We start from the raw sequence: 18,270 nt of genomic DNA on the forward strand, positions 1-18,270 counted from the left end.
AGAGCCAAAATTTATACAAGTTCTGTTCCCCTTCCCCCAAGGATGTTTGTGGCCAAATTTGGTTACAATCCATGCAGAACTCTATGACTAGTAGCGATTGAAAGGAAATGTTGACGGACAGACGGACGCCGACGGACGCCGACGGACGACGGACGACGGACGCCGCGCCATGACATAAGCTCACCGGCCCTTCGGGCCAGGTGAGCTAAAAAGCTTTGCTGAAAATAGTGTGTCACATTTGATTTCAGCAATCCATGTTTACATACAATATTTCTCAGAAAGAATTCCAAAGTTTCTTTTTGGTCCCTGTTAATTTGTATATTTTAAGCAATACATATTGGAATTAATAAGAAAATAACAATACCATGAACCATCTATTTCGACTTAGGGAATACTGAAAGGCAGTATTCTGTCTATGATATAAAGGGAATACTGAAAGGCAGTATTCTGTCTATGATATAAAGGGAATACACTGAAAGGCAGTATTCTGTCTATGATATAAAGGGAATACTGAAAGGCAGTATTCTGTCTATGATATAGGCATTAAAAAGAAACAAGGCATGATTGTCGTTCTGAAATTTGATTTATTTCAGTGTTTGTGTGTACATGTTGAGTATGACGACTTTGGCTCATCTGCCTGGTAGAGTGTTCGCTACTGTTATAATTAAGTATCATAATAAAAGGCGCCCAAAGGCTTTCCTTACCTAATTAATTAAAACTGTAAATGAGGTGATGTCTACATTGATGTATAAATGATAAGGTATTTATAATATGAATTAAACCTCGACTCTCTTAACTAAACTTTAACAATAACAGATTGTAACAATCACACATACACACAGACATTCTTCAAATAAATATTGTAACAGAATATTCAAAAACTTGGCACATGGTCACGAGATGGGAAAACAAACTATTCACAAGTACTATGTAAGTTTATGTGTTTCAAACATTCATGATTGGAAATGAAAAGAACTAAATTACAAAAATGACCATCATTTTCACTTCCATGGTACATAAAATGTGTTTTATTTTTAATGTCAATTTCACAAACTGACACTTCCCTGAAGAAAGCTTTGTCAGGCTAGAGGCACTTCTGATCTCAGATGTACGATAATCAACTATCAACCTATAATTTAATTTTGATATTCATGACTGAGAAATAGGAGTTATCTCCCCTCCTCTGTTTATATAAATGTTACTCATAAACCCTTCACTCTCTGATTATTTTTTAAACCTGCTAAAATATTATTTCTTATATCAGTCATGCCCAACGAAAACCATTGCCAAATATATATATCTTTATAACAATTTCATAAAATCTTAAAATAATCACATTAAAATATGCTTGCTCTGGTAGCATTGGTGCAAGCTGGTAATTAAATGGTAGTTTATGGAATTTTCTTGTCATTATTTAACCAAACTTTGAATAAAATACAGTACCATTAGATTCAACTATGACTTATATATTTACATCCATGTTCAAATCATTTCAATAAATTGAATTTCCTTTTAATAGAACTTAATTCCTTACATAAAAATACGCTAAAAATCTGTTAGGCTGAGACTTCATCACATTATTCAATATTCATTTCATTGTTTGGATAGCAAAAACACAACCATAGTTTTGATTTCATTATGTTCATGAGCAATAACACATTGATATCAAGTAACACAACCTTTTAATTTCACAACTTAACTGTATTACAATATTTTACTAATGACAAGCCTTTTGCCAGGGTGGGTTGGAATCAGATTGTATAATGAAGGTCTATAAGCATTCATATTTAATCCAAAAATCAACATTTACTATGCACCCAAATTTAAATTCACAAATTTAGAACTGGACTTTAATTTTGGAATTAGAAAGGAGAAGTCTGTCACTGGTAAAGTACAGTAACATCTTGATTAACATATTCGCCCCTAAAAGTTAACAATGAACTCTTCCAGTCCTAGAACTGGAATGGTCCAAAGTTCTTGATATATGGATGAGTTATATCGCTACAAATTATTTTTTCTAACAACATAATACAAATACAATATTATAAACCTTAAGATATTGCATTAATCCTAAGATAATGCATTAATCCTAAGATATTGCCAAATAACTTAAAACTTACACATGACAATAAATATCTTTGTTTATATATATACAACTAAACTTCAGGCACAGATTGACCTTACATTAATTATTACATTATAAGCCTCGATCAATGTTAAGTGTAAATATTTCACATTTACTGAACACTTCGGCAACTACCTGCAGTTCTGTATAGCCTTAATTCTGAAGCACAAAATTGGACTAGATCATGGGTATGAGCACTCTTCATTATTAAAGGTTTTTTTTTTATCTTTGAAAACAGAGACTTATATAACATTGAGGGTTACAACCCCAACAATTTCCATACCAAGTGGTTGTTTCTGTTTTCCAAATTATCTACTTGAGTGTGTATATATATAATATATGTTTAAAAATTACATACCTACTAATAAAAGTTAAAAATTAATTACATGTATTTTCGAGATTCAGTCAACATTTTGTTACAATTCTAAGTCAATTTATTAATGCATTGATTTAAACGACAAATTTTAATGAGACATTCATACATGTAGATAACATTCAATATGGACAATATATACACCCTACAAATGGCTATACAAGTACACGTAATGAATATTCAACAAGAGATTAATAAAACCAAGGTCTTAGATATTCAACAAGTAGGCGATGAATAGCCAATGAAACAGTAAAGAGTGTTACCACATAGTAATTAAGAATATCTATAATGTCAAAATCCTTCAAAAGGTAAAAATTCACATTTACAAATATTACTTCATATATATATATATATGTAAAGAAGAACTATGTAATATGATGAAGAAATTGAATTTTTGAAATGAAAACTGCCATATATATAAGCTGGACAATATGTATGGGGTATGAATCACTTTTACACGTTTATATACTGTAATAAAGGCAGCAAGAAACTGGAAGTATAAACAGCTTGAAACTAATTAATTAAGATCAAGTAACGTTAGTTAGTGAATGAACAAAATGTATCAATGAAAACTTATTAAAGCAGAGGTATAACTGTAATCTATATTAAGAAATAGATCAATTCTGAGACAAAATTTAAAGCACATTTCAAAAAGATTTAATAAATACAGACCTTCAGAAAAAGAAAGGAGCAAGATCTGAAGAATCTATACTCATGGATTTGTCTAGCTATGTTGGATACGGCCAAGATATGTTTGCTCCAACAATCTTGTTTTGTACATAAATATCGAAAGTTAAACAAGAATGCATTTGTAAACATACTCAGATATAGAAGTGACAAGATATATTCTAAAATCAATGTATGCTATTATGTTATGCTTTTGTGAGTGAACACATTTCCATGTAATAAGGTTGTTGTCTCCCCTAGACAAAAATAAAGACAACAGAGTCTCAGAAGTTTCCTAAATGATAAAATCAAAATAGGTAGGTGGTTTGAAAATTGGTTAAAATTTAAAAGATATGAATGAATCTAAGACAGTTTCATTCAGCAAAATATTATTTCATGTGACTGAAAAGATACCACACAACACTGTATACCAGGAATTGCAGATGATTGTAAATAGCATACAATAGTGCTGAAAATAGATAAAATAGCTTAAGATCATCCAAACAACTTCAGCAGAAATATGCTCAGTACAATATCAACAGGGAAGTCCAAAGTCCTAATTAAAGCATTAAAAATAAACAATGAAGAAATATTATAAGTAAGCAAAAGCAGAAGTTGATGTTATTTTTAAAGCTTTGATGTTGTTTATTTAGAGAAAAACAAGTAACTACAATAAATACTGTTAAGATATCACATCAAACAATTATCAGAGAAAATCAAACTGGCAAGAACAGTCTCGATCCAACAACTACACAAATTTGACTACGTTTGTGTGTTGTTGCTATGTGAACACATTCCTGACATTTTATCTACAAGATATTAATGTATACATTTTCAGGATGTCAAAGTTTCAACAAGCAGATTTTTTGTCAGAAATTAAGTTTCCTTAAAAACTATACACTTTCATCTCAACTTATATATATATATGTATATGCATATAAATTTGCATGAATAAGAGTAATCTAAAATTGGAAATCAAAAATTTTTGATGAAAGAAACATGAAAAGATGTTGGATCTTTGAAGCACCTGAATTCAGCAATCGTTGACATTGATGAGGTACCCTGGATTTTGTATCGAATAAAATCAATCCCATGGGGATGATAATGGTACAAGAGTTTTCTAAATCTCTCAGAGTTCTACAGAATACAGGGATCTTTCAAATCACTCGGAGCATACAAGAAATCAATACAACATCACTTTACCTGTATGGAGACAAATTCAGTTACAATTTTGCTCTGGCATATTTGAAATGTTTATGTATTTCTATATGTTGACATATCTACCCCCAAGAGAGACATCCAAACCAATGCCAGATCACTTTCGTTTTTCTTTACACATTCGAACCATCGACAGTAAACTCCATTCGATATTTTTGTAGCCAATAAGAGCATTTCAGTCTGCTTTCATCTCTAAATTCCCATCTTTAATATTTCCATGATCGATCAAATTAACACAGTTGATGTATTTTCTCATTGACTTTTGAAATTTACCCTTTTGAGTAATTTCATGTTGACATGTATGAACGATAAATTTTGCACCATTTTTTTCCATCACATATTTCATTCCTCACAATTAAATTTTTGTTTTGTATCTTGTCCCAAAGTAGAAATGCTGACAATGATGTGATATGAAAATATATCATCCTTTCATTAACCAACAAAACATCAGTAACCTTTATCCTCTCCGTTCAAATTTCTTTCACTACTTCTGTCCACAACTTAATGGCCAGTAATAATTGCCTCCTGGCTTTGTGGTCACTATATATAGTAACCAGAGACCTTAAGTTACGTCTCCTGACTATCTGGTCACTCTAAATTCATTTCCTCCTCCAACATGGCGTCCAGTTCATCAGTTAGGCCCTGTAACATGTTGTCTATGTCGTTCAGGACGTCACCACCAGCAGGTCTGAAATACAAATAAAGTACTGGTCAGTTATTAATGTGTAATGAAAAATTACCAAAAAACACATTTTCCTGACATTGCCCTGAATACCACAATTGTGGGCCTAATCTCTACTGCTGTATTTTCTTTGCTATTCACCATTAAAATACAACAATATCTGATTGCCATGGGCTTTCGTTGTTTTACACTCTATCTGTGAAATTGGCTGGAAATACTGACAGTACAAATATCTTTAGCACTGATGACTTTAGACCAACAATATACAGTGTGTATATGCAACTTTGCTAAAAATTCACCCGTAACAGTTAACTAATGTGAGCATACTTAACATAGTTTTACAGTACAGAGCATCTCCAGTTTAAATTAACCTTCACCTTTGAATGCTGTCTGATACATACTTATTGTGTCCTGATGGTGTCACCATGGCTACTCCAGGTTTCTTGGGAACCGTTGGTTTCTTTATTTCTGTATTAATAAAGAAAACATGTGTTAACAAAATGTTTTTGTTTACATGACTTATCAATGGTGTTTTCCTGAATTGCATACAGAAATTTTATTTCTAGTACTGAAGGAAAGCCTGAGTATTAGAAGAAACAAGAATCCCAGAAGGAAGTTGTCACTCATCACTGAATAATCTACGACAGAAACAGGATCTTTTCCCTGTAACTTGTTACTTCATTCCTTCCTTGACACATTTGATACAGAAACTATACCTAAAGCAAAGACATTCCATTGGCTGTCTGTTGGAAGTGCTGATCGTCAAAATACAATTTTGTCATCTATTTCCCCCCCAATTATGTTCTCCCAAATTGCAATATACCTAACTTGAAACCACGGAAACCTACAAATGAAATTTGTGAAAAGATCTCTTCAGCATTTCTTTAGAAATAGTGGTAACAAGCATTGCCTACAGAAGAAACACTGGGCAGACAGTGATCTAATGATGGTGGGCTAAAAACAGGGACTATAGAGGTCAGCGTAGTGAGACAAACTTGATAATCTTGGCTTATATTTGAGAAAGCAATCACAATGGTCCACAGTATTTATTTCAGCTTCTAAGGATATGAACAATACCTTTTACTATAATCAGTCTGATTTGGTTGCAAGTTCAGTTGATTATCTTCAAAAGTGTTTTCCACCCTAATTCTTGGATTTCATTTGCTACACTAATTGAAAGCTAGAAATGTCCCGACATAACTGCCTCACATTCATAATTTCATATTTCATATTTGGACAGACAGAATGGACATATTATGCTACACTATATGTCCATTCTCCCTCTTTTCCATGAGGATTAGAAGACTAGATGTGGGTTGTAGTACATGTACTTACCCCGATGGGAGGTGATAGGATGTTGTGTCGCGGTTACAGTGTTGGTACTGCCAGATAGATGGTCAAACATATGAGAATTATTCTGACCAAGCTCCTCTGAAATGAGCACTACAGAGGGCTTAGTGGTTGGTGTCCGCTGTTTTATTGTCCCAACATTTTCATTGGCAAATGGCAGTGTGTTAGAGTCAACACTAGAAGTGGAGGTATTCAGATCCAAAGTGGGATTAGAGTCCTTTCTCCTGTCCCTAGCACTACCTATCTCACTGTGAACACTAGATGCTGGATGAGGAGGGAGCCCTCCATTCATAGACGACACTTTTGGTGGCGGTGATGGCTTCGGATGAGACACAATAGGGTTTGTACGAGACACAGGCTGAGCCCCGCCCTGAACTACACTGTGTGTTTTAGGGGGAGGAGTTGGGGGCGGGGTTCCCTGTGCTGTCACCGACACCGTGGGCTGTGTTCGTAATTTTACACCAAATGTACTTTCCACATTACCTTCGTTAGTGTCCTCGCTCTTTGACACAGTCTTAGCGGGGCTGTGAGTTGTACTACTCACCACGGTGCCCGGAGCCACGTTGTGCTCCACTTTAACTTTGCCCTGATGGCGATATTCACTACCCATACTGCTTTTCTCCTCCTTACTGGGAATTCCATAATTATGCAGTTTAGGTGTGATAATATCCATAGCCACAGGAGGTGGGGGCGGGGGAAACTCCTCCCCATCAGAACTCCCAACCTCGTCAGAATTGCACGATTCCTCACGTTTTCTGCCAAACCTTTGAGAAAGACTTTGAACACAATTTGCAAAAGCTTGTTCCTTTCCATGTGAAATTAGTTCTGGTTTATTTCCAGGCGTCTGTCCCTGTACAGCAGACTTTGGTATGCTTCCAGCAAAGTGAGGTGACCTCGGCTCTTTCACAGCATGGTCAGATCTTTGTGTGATAGAATTAGTCCGTTTTGGGGGTGGTGGTGGCGGAACTTTCCGACTTTTACCACTCGGTGACCCCTGTTGTGGAGAATTCTGGGGATGTGATGTCACTTCCTGTTGTGTTGAGACAAATATAGGTTCAGTTACAGCACCATTCTTGTTGACTTTATGAATTGGTGTCTTTGGTGAACCAGGTATTTCCTGTGGTTCAATCTTTTTGTGACATGGAGACATTGAACTGTGTATCTGAGGTTGATCATAGATATGGTCCGACTTCCGATGTCCACCATTATGTGATGGACTCTGACACACATCCTGGTTTTTCTCAATCTCATGTTTTTCTATGTCAATGATGTCAGGTGAACACTCCCGACTAGTACGCTTTGTTTTTGCTATAATTTTAGCCACAGGCTTTGGTTTGATGGCTGCTTTAGGAACAACAGTTGCCACGGGCACCGATGCCTTCGGCGATCCCTGCACTATATACATGACATCATCACCTGTTGGTGTAGTTTCACGGTCCATACTGTCGGACAACCGTTGGCCTGTAGCTGGCACCTGAAAGGACTGATACGTAATAGTCTGACCACTCATGTCTCTCGACTCTTTATGGTATGGTGCTGGACCCGACTGAGATGATGACCTTTTGACCTGTATGGCTACAACATCGGGCTGGTACGATGACGATGAACTGCCACTTGGACTTGGCGGAAGAAAGCAGGAATCGATGCTACTCTCACTGCTGTGACGGTTCCTAAAGGGCGATGATGTTGCTGATGAGAAATCTATGTTTGCATTATTAGAGTTCTCACTAGACGATGATCGGCGTGGCTTGTAGGGCATACCTCCAGCCATGTCTTGACCATTATAAGATGATGACATGACCTCACCCGCTGACCATCGTGTGTTGTTATTGGCTGGAGGTTCCAGAGCCTCCCCAGACGAACGCTTGTTGTTGTCCATAGTGGAGAGACGTTTCGAACCCGACATAATCCGCTTCAGTCGTTCTATTGCCAACATGATCTTTTTCTGATGACCTGAAAATACAAAACATATACAGTTAATGACTAGATACAAATCTATTTAGGGTATTTGAATTCTTTCAATGTTACATGATTACATAATTGTTCTAAGGATATCTTAGGCTTAACTCTAGCTGATACAAAAGATTTCTATTTATACTTATATAGCAGTAAAGGATTTTAATTTCAAAACTGTTTTGTTTTAGCACAACCAATAAGTTTTATGTAACATAATTTTGTGTTTATATTACACAGAAAACCATTTATGTTTTTGTCTTTTTTATGTTTGTTAACTGTATGTAACCAAAGTAGTATTCCTTTAACTGATAGATTGCTAGACTCTTACACAAACTAATATCAACTAGTTTCAGAATTTTAGATTTGTATGGCTGTATGTTTTTGTAATTTTTCTCTCCTTTTTTACAAAACCTCCATATTTATACATGTGATATGCCATAAACTTATGTGGAGACCTGACTGAAGCCCCCATCTAGAACCCTCTTGAGACCAAGACACAAATTGATTTTTCTTTATTAAATAATATATTTCCTTTGTGTGTGGGATTTACTGACATCTTAAGCTTAAATCAAAATTTAATGTAAACCTCCATTTCAGAGGTTGAACAACTACCAAATCTATAGCTGTACATCAAGGAGATGGATTTCAGTTTTACAGATCAAGATTTTACGCTAAGAGACCACGGTTTTACCTTCCCTCCACAATGAATGATCACACCTTAACAAACCGAGGCTTGCAAACATGTTTAAAAACGGGGATATCACTAAAGATCCAATGTTTCTTTACTTCTGCTGAAAATTCATCTTAATATGTATATTGTGTTGGGTGCCTAATCATGTCAAAATGACTCAATATATGGGAGGTTTGTACATATAAAACTAGTGTTATACTGTCATCTCTATCATTTCTATGAAGCAGCCTTCCTCCTCGTAAACTTTCCTTATCATCAACAAATCACATCTCTATTCTCGGTTTTGTGCACATTAACTCATCAAAATGATTTTCTAGTGAAAAAAAAAAAATGTCAAAGTTTTAAAAGATATTTGTCCCAATGCAATAAAAGTCTTACATTTGCGGAGAAATATTTAAAAAAAAGATCATTCAAAACAAATTTAGTTTCCATTATTAAAAGATAATTACTAAACAATATCCTTGATGCTTGTTGTAGACATTCACCATAGCTCTCCTAATTTTAATCCATTGTTCTATTTGAAAGCACTAAATTGAGCCAGTGTATAATGTCTGCAGCCCCTACTGATACAGGCGAGGCCATTTTTTCTCTGTATCCCACCGGGAGAGAACTGAAATAGATTGTTATGGAAACCACCAACAGCCTGTCAGACGATTGATAGAATCCAGTAGCCAAGGAACTGCGAAATCTAACAAACGTGTTATGCTTTATCCAACTTTCCTTCTCGATTTCAAAATAGCAAGTTTTTCTTTTCAAATTGACGGTTAAAGTGCTTTTAACATTTTTAGTTAAATATAGTGTTTACAAAAGAAGAGATTCCATATTGATAAAGTCAATATTTTTTACCTGATCAAATATTTAAATTTTACTGAATCAGAAGAAATTAGCTCATCATAATGATATCACATATCTCTACACAACCAAACCAGGTAACCTTACAACTAATGTACAAAATCAGAGCTTCTGTGTAAAACCTTACTGAGTTTTTGTGTAAAACCTTACTGAGTTTTTGTGTAAAATCTTACTGCGTTTCTATTAGGAACCTTACCGAGTTTATGTGTAAAACCTTACTGTGTTCCTGTGATAAACCTTACTGTGTTCCTGTGATAAACCTTACTGTGTTCCTGTGATAAACCTTACCAAGTTTCTGTGTAAAACCTTACTGTGTTCCTGTGATAAACCTTACCAAGATTCTGTGTAAAACCTTACTGTGTTCCTGTGATAAATCTTACTGTGTTCCTGTGACAAACCTTACTGTGTTCCTGTGTAAAACCTTACTGTGTTCCTGTGATAAACCTTACTGTGTTCCTGTGATAAACCTTACTGTGTTCCTGTGATAAATCTTACTGTGTTCCTGTGATAAACCTTACTGTGTTCCTGTGGTAAACCTTACTGTGTTCCTGTGTAAAACCTTACTGTGTTCCTGTGATAAACCTTACTGTGTTCCTGTGATAAACCTTACTGTGTTCCTGTGATAAACCTTACTGTGTTCCTGTGATAAACCTTACCAAGTTTCTGTGTAAAACCTTACTGTGTTCCTGTGATAAACCTTACTGTGTTCCTGTGTAAAACCTTACTGTGTTCCTGTGATAAACCTTACTGTGTTCCTGTAAAACCTTACTGTGTTCCTGTGAAAACCTTACTGTGTTCCTGTGTAAAACCTTACTGTGTTCCTGTGATAAACCTTACTGTGTTCCTGTGATAAACCTTACTGTGTTCCTGTGATAAACCTTACTGTGTTCCTGTGTAAAACCTTACTGTGTTCCTGTGACAAACCTTACTGTGTTCCTGTGATAAACCTTACTGTGTTCCTGTGATAAATCTTACTGTGTTCCTGTGATAAACCTTACTGTGTTCCTGTGACAAACCTTACTGTGTTCCTGTGATAAACCTTACTGTGTGTTCCTGTGATAAACCTTACTGTGTTCCTGTGATAAAACCTTACTGTGTTCCTGTGAAAACCTTACTGTGTTCCTGTGACAAACCTTACTGTGTTCCTGTGTAAAACCTTACTGTGTTCCTGTGATAAACCTTACTGTGTTCCTGTGATAAACCTTACTGTGTTCCTGTGATAAACCTTACTGTGTTCCTGTGATAAACCTTACTGTGTTCCTGTGGTAAGTTTCTGTGTAAAACCTTACTGTGTTCCTGTGATAAACCTTACTGTGTTCCTGTGTAAAACCTTACTGTGTTCCTGTGATAAACCTTACTGTGTTCCTGTTAAAACCTTACTGTGTTCCTGTGATAAACCTTACTGTGTTCCTGTGATAAAACCTTACTGTGTTCCTGTGATAAACCTTACTGTGTTCTGTATAAACCTTACTGTGTTCCTGTGATAAACCTTACTGTGTTCCTGTGAAAACCTTACTGTGTTCCTGTGATAAAACTTACTGTGTTCCTGTGATAAACCTTACTGTGTTCCTGTGTAAAACCTTACTGTGTTCCTGTGATAAACCTTACCAAGTTTCTGTGTAAAACCTTACTGTGTTCCTGTGATAAACCTTACTGTGTTCCAGTTTAAAACCTTACTGTGTTCCTGTGTAAAACCTTACCGTGTTCCTGTGACAAACCTTACTGTGTTCCTGTGATAAACCTTACTGTGTTCCTGTGATAAACCTTACTGTGTTCCTGTGATAAACCTTACTGTGTTCCTGTGATAAACCTTACTGTGTTCCTGTGATAAACCTTACTGTGTTCCTGTGTAAAACCTTACTGTGTTCCTGTGATAAACCTTACTGTGTTCCTGTGTAAAACCTTACTGTGTTCCTGTGATAAACCTTACTGTGTTCCTGTGATAAACCTTACTGTGTTCCTGTGATAAACCTTACTGTGTTCCTGTGTAAAACCTTACTGTGTTCCTGTGATAAACCTTACTGTGTTCCTGTGATAAACCTTACTGTGTTCCTGTGATAAACCTTACTGTGTTCCTGTGATAAACCTTACTGTGTTCCTGTGATAAACCTTACTGTGTTCCTGTGTAAAACCTTACTGTGTTCCTGTGATAAACCTTACTGTGTTCCTGTGTAAAACCTTATACGTGTTCCTGTGATAAACCTTACTGTGTCCTGTTAAACCTTACTGTGTTCCTGTGTAAACCTTACTGTGTTCCTGTGAAAACCTTACTGTGTTCCTGTGATAAACCTTACTGTGTTCCTGTGATAAACCTTACTGTGTTCCTGTGTAAAACCTTACTGTGTTCCTGTGATAAACCTTACTGTGTTCCTGTGTAAAACCTTACTGTGTTCTGTAAAACCTTACTGTGTTCCTGTGATAAACCTTACTGTGTTCCTGTGTAAAACCTTACTGTGTTCCTGTGATAAACCTTACTGTGTTCCTGTGTAAAACCTTACTGTGTTCCTGTGATAAACCTTACTGTGTTCCTGTGATAAACCTTACTGTGTTCCTGTGATAAACCTTACTGTGTTCCTGTGATAAACCTTACTGTGTTCCTGTGTAAACCTTACTGTGTTCCTGTGATAAACCTTACTGTGTTCCTGTGATAAACCTTACTGTGTTCCTGTGATAAACCTTACCAAGTTTCTGTGATAAACCTTACTGTGTTCCTGTGATAAACCTTACTGTGTTCCTGTGATAAACCTTACTGTGTTCCTGTGATAAACCTTACTGTGTTCCTGTGATAAACCTTACTGTGTTCCTGTGATAAACCTTACTGTGTTCCTGTGATAAACCTTACTGTGTTCCTGTGTAAAACCTTACTGTGTTCCTGTGTAAAACCTTACTGTGTTCCTGTGATAAACCTTACTGTGTTCCTGTGTAAAACCTTACTGTGTTCCTGTGATAAACCTTACTGTGTTCCTGTGATAAACCTTACTGTGTTCCTGTGATAAACCTTACTGTGTTCCTGTGATAAACCTTACTGTGTTCCTGTGATAAACCTTACTGTGTTCCTGTGATAAACCTTACTGTGTTCCTGTGATAAACCTTACTGTGTTCCTGTGTAAAACCTTACTGTGTTCCTGTGATAAACCTTACTGTGTTCCTGTGATAAACCTTACTGTGTTCCTGTGAAAACTTACTGTGTTCCTGTGATAAACCTTACTGTGTTCCTGTTAAACCTTACTGTGTTCCTGTGATAAACCTTACTGTGTTCCTGTGATAAACCTTACTGTGTTCCTGTGATAAACCTTACTGTGTTCCTGTGATAAACCTTACTGTGTTCCTGTGATAAACCTTACTGTGTTCCTGTGATAAACCTTACTGTGTTCCTGTGATAAACCTTACTGTGTTCCTGTGATAAACCTTACTGTGTTCCTGTGATAAACCTTACTGTGTTCCTGTGATAAACTTACTGTGTTCCTGTGATAAACCTTACTGTGTTCCTGTGATAAACCTTACTGTGTTCCTGTGATAAACCTTACTGTGTTCCTGTGTAAAACCTTACTGTGTTCCTGTGATAAACCTTACTGTGTTCCTGTGATAAACCTTACTGTGTTCCTGTGATAAACCTTACTGTGTTCCTGTGTAAAACCTTACTGTGTTCCTGTGATAAACCTTACTGTGTTCCTGTGATAAACCTTACTGTGTTCCTGTGATAAACCTTACTGTGTTCCTGTGATAAACCTTACTGTGTTCCTGTGATAAACCTTACTGTGTTCCTGTGATAAACCTTACTGTGTTCCTGTGTAAAACCTTACTGTGTTCCTGTGATAAACCTTACTGTGTTCCTGTGATAAACCTTACTGTGTTCCTGTGACAAACCTTACTGTGTTCCTGTGATAAACCTTACTGTGTTCCTGTGATAAACCTTACTGTGTTCCTGTGATAAACCTTACTGTGTTCCTGTGATAAACCTTACTGTGTTCCTGTGATAAACCTTACTGTGTTCCTGTTAAACCTTACGTGTTCCTGTGTAAAACCTTACTGTGTTCCTGTGATAAAACCTTACTGTGTTCCTGTGATAAACCTTACTGTGTTCTGTGATAAACCTTACTGTGTCCTGTGATAAACTTACTGTGTTCTGTGTAAACCTTACTGTGTTCCTGTGATAAACCTTACTGTGTTCCTGTGATAAACCTTACTGTGTTCCTGTGTAAAACCTTACTGTGTTCCTGTGTAAAACCTTACTGTGTTCCTGTGATAAAACCTTACTGTGTTCCTGTGATAAACCTTACTGTGTTCCTGTGATAAAACCTTACTGTGTTCCTGTGAAAACCTTACTGTGTTCCTGTGATAAACCTTACTGTGTTCCTGTGTAAAACCTTACTGTGTTCCTGTGATAAACCTTACTGTGTTCCTGTGTAAAACCTTACTGTGTTCCTGTGATAAACCTTACTGTGTTCCTGTGATAAAACCTTACTGTGTTCCTGTGATAAACCTTACTGTGTTCCTGTGATAAACCTTACTGTGTTCCTGTGTAAAACCTTACTGTGTTCCTGTGATAAACCTTACTGTGTTCCTGTGTAAAACCTTACTGTGTTCCTGTGTAAAACCTTACTGTGTTCCTGTGATAAACCTTACTGTGTTCCTGTGATAAACCTTACTGTGTTCCTGTGTATAAACCTTACTGTGTTCCTGTGATAAAACCTTACTGTGTTCCTGTGATAAACCATACCAAGTTTCTGTGTAAAACCTTACTGTGTTCCTGTGATAAACCTTACTGTGTTCCTGTGTAAAACCTTACTGTGTTCCTGTGATAAACCTTACTGTGTTCCTGTGATAAACCTTACTGTGTTCCTGTGATAAACCTTACTGTGTTCCTGTGATAAACCTTACTGTGTTCCTGTGTAAAACCTTACTGTGTTCCTGTGATAAACCTTACTGTGTTCCTGTGATAAACCTTACTGTGTTCCTGTGATAAACCTTACTGTGTTCCTGTGATAAACCTTACTGTGTTCCTGTGATAAACCTTACTGTGTTCCTGTGATAAACCTTACTGTGTTCCTGTGATAAAACCTTACTGTGTTCCTGTGATAAACCTTACTGTGTTCCTGTGATAAACCTTACTGTGTTCCTGTGATAAACCTTACTGTGTTCCTGTGATAAACCTTACTGTGTTCCTGTCCTGATAAACCTTACTGTGTTCCTGTGTATAAACCTTACTGTGTTCCTGTGATAAACCTTACTGTGTTCCTTGTATAAACCTTACTGTGTTCCTGTGTAAAACCTTACTGTGTTCCTGTGTAAAACCTTACTGTGTCTGTGATTTTCTGTGTGATAAACCTTACTGTGTTCCTGTGATAAACCTTACTGTGTTCCTGTGTAAACCTTACTGTGTTCCTGTGATAAACCTTACTGTGTTCCTGTGATAAACCTTACTGTGTTCCTGTGTAAAACCTTACTGTGTTCCTGTGATAAACCTTACTGTGTTCCTGTGATAAACCTTACAGTGTTCCTGTGTAAAACCTTACTGTGTTCCTGTGATAAACCTTACTGTGTTCCTGTTTAAAACCTTACTGTGTTCCTGTGTAAAACCTTACTGTGTTCCTGTGATAAACCTTACTGTGTTCCTGTGATAAACCTTACTGTGTTCCTGTGTAAAACCTTACTGTGTTCCTGTGATAAACCTTACTGTGTTCCTGTGATAAACCTTACTGTGTTCCTGTGTAAAACCTTACTGTGTTCCTGTGATAAACCTTACTGTGTTCCTGTGTGATAAACCTTACCAAGTTTCTGTTAAAAACCTGTGTGATAAAACCTTACTGTGTTCCTGTGATAAACCTTACCAAGTTTCTGTGTAAAACCTTACTGTGTTCCTGTGATAAACTTACTAGTTTCTGTGTAAAACCTTACTGTGTTCCTGTGATAAACTTTACCTGTTCCTGTGATAAACCTTACCAAGTTTCTGTGTAAAACCTTACTGTGTTTCCAAGTTTCCCTGTGTAATAAACCTTACTGTGTTCCTAGTGATAAACTTACTGTGTTCCTGTGTAAACCTTACTGTGTTCCTGTGAATAACCTTAGGTTTGGTTCTGTTGACTAAACCTTATTTTAAGTGTCCTTGTGTAAAACCTTACTGTGTGTCCTGTGATAAACACTTACTGTGTTCCTGTGATTAAACCTTACTGTGTTCCTGTGATAATCCTTACTTGTTGTTCCTGTGATAAAACCTTACTGTGTTCCTGTGATAAAACCTTACTGTGTTCCTGTGATAAACCTTACTGTGAATTCCTGTGATAAACCTTACTGTGTTCCTGTGATAAAACCTTACTGTGTTCCTGTGATAAACCTTACTGTGTTTCCTGTGTAAAAAACCTTTACTGTGTTCCTGTGATAAACCTTACTGTGTTCCTTTGTATAAAACCTTATGTGTTCCTGTGATAAACCTTACTGTGTTCCTGTGATAAACCTTACTTGTTCCTCGAATTGATAAATTTCTGTGTTCTATGGTACCTTACACTGAAGTGTACATACACAAGTAGAATACCATCGATTCAATACAGAAAGAAACGTCCTACAACACCATTTATTTTTAACACACCTGGTAATTGTTTTTGTGGAAAATTAGATTGTTCAGCAAAACCACAAACTTTGGCCCATATAGTGTTAACTGTCACATTGAAGATGCATCAAGGCCTGCATTTGTGTATGGTGTACATAACAAAATCAATTACAAATGTATCTCTTATCTCCCCAAATCTAGGCCAGAACAAACAACACTGCAATTCCTATTATTCTTTTTTTGTCACACCAATATAACCCTGTATAACATTATTCTCAAAAGCCAAATGCAGATAGTGATGCCTTATTCCAGCAAGTCATTTTGTAACCTCAAATCAATACCAATTGATTTTGGTAAACCAGACATCGCACCACCTGCACCACTATGACACACTGAATGCTAACCAGACCATCGCACCGCCCGCACCACTATGACACACTGAATGCTAACCAGACCATCCTACCACCTGCACCACTATGACATACTGATATAGTAAACCTAGACCATCGCACCGCCCGCACCACTATGACACACTGTATGGTAACCAGACCATCGCACGGCCCGCACCACTATGACACACTGTATGGTAAACTAGACCATCGCACCGCCGCACCACTATGACCACTGAAGTAACCACATCCTACCTGACCACTATGACACACTGAATGCTAACCAGACCATCGCACCGCCTGCACCACTATGACACACTGTAATGGTAACCAGACCATCCACCACCTGCACCACTATGACACACTGAATGTAACCAGACCATCCACCGCCTGCACCACTATGACACACTGTATGGTAAACCAGACCACCACCGGCCCGCACCACTATGACACACTGTATGTAAACTAGACCATCGCACCGGCTGCACCACTATGACACACTGTATGGTAAACCAGACCATCCCACCGCCCTGCACCACTATGACACACATTGTATGGTAACCAGACCATCCCACCGCCCGCACCACTATGACACACTGTATGGTAAACCAGACCATCCCACCACCCTGCACCACTATGACACACTGTATGGTAAACCAGACCATCCCACCGGCTGCACCACTATGACACATTGTATGGTAACCAGACCATCCCACCGCCCTGCACCACTATGACACACTGTATGGTAACCAGACCATCCCACCACCTGCACCACACTATGACACACTGTATGGTAAACCAGACCATCCCACCGGCTGCACCACTATGACACATTGTATGGTAAACCAGACCATCCCACCGACTGCACCACTATGACACACTGTATGGTAAACTAGACCATCCCACCGGCTGCACCACTATGACACACTGTATAGTAAACCAGACCATTCCACTGCCCTGCACCACTATGACACACTGTACATGGTAAACCAGACCATCCACGGCACCCACACCACTATGACACACTGTATGGTAAACTAGACCATCCAAACCACTATGACAAACTGTATAGTAAACCAGACCATCCACCACCCTGCACCACTATGACAAACTGTATGGTAAACCAGACCATCCCACCGTCCGCACCACTATGACAAACTGTATAGTAAACCAGACCATCCCACCCGCTGCACCACTATGACACTACTGTATGGTAAACCAGACCATCCCACCTGCCCGCACCACTATGACACACTGTATGGTAACCAGACCATCCCACCGCCTGCACCACTATGACACACTGAATGGTAACCAGACCATCCCACCGCCCGCACCACTATGACACACTGTATGCTAAACCAGACCATCCCACCGCCCGCACCACTATGACACATTGTATGGTAACCAGACCATCCCACCGC

The 18,270-nt window shown here is 37.6% G+C and overlaps 1 protein-coding gene across 1 annotated transcript in view; it reads right to left on the reverse strand.

The window, feature by feature from the left end:
- Positions 1-564: 564 nt before the first annotated feature.
- Positions 565-18,270, reverse strand: part of LOC138324259 (caskin-2-like) — a 172,454-nt gene continuing 154,748 nt past the window's right edge. Inside the window, exons 16-18 of the mRNA XM_069269338.1 lie at positions 6,400-8,367; positions 5,466-5,532; positions 565-5,070 (exon numbers count right to left, since the gene is read on the reverse strand). Of these exons, the coding sequence (XP_069125439.1) occupies positions 4,971-5,070; positions 5,466-5,532; positions 6,400-8,367 (2,135 nt within the window). The 3' untranslated portion in view covers positions 565-4,970. The remainder of the gene's footprint in view (positions 5,071-5,465; positions 5,533-6,399; positions 8,368-18,270) is intronic.

The sequence above is a fragment of the Argopecten irradians genome, chromosome 5 (genome assembly GCF_041381155.1).
Source record: "Argopecten irradians isolate NY chromosome 5, Ai_NY, whole genome shotgun sequence".
Classification (NCBI taxonomy): domain Eukaryota; kingdom Metazoa; phylum Mollusca; class Bivalvia; order Pectinida; family Pectinidae; genus Argopecten; species Argopecten irradians.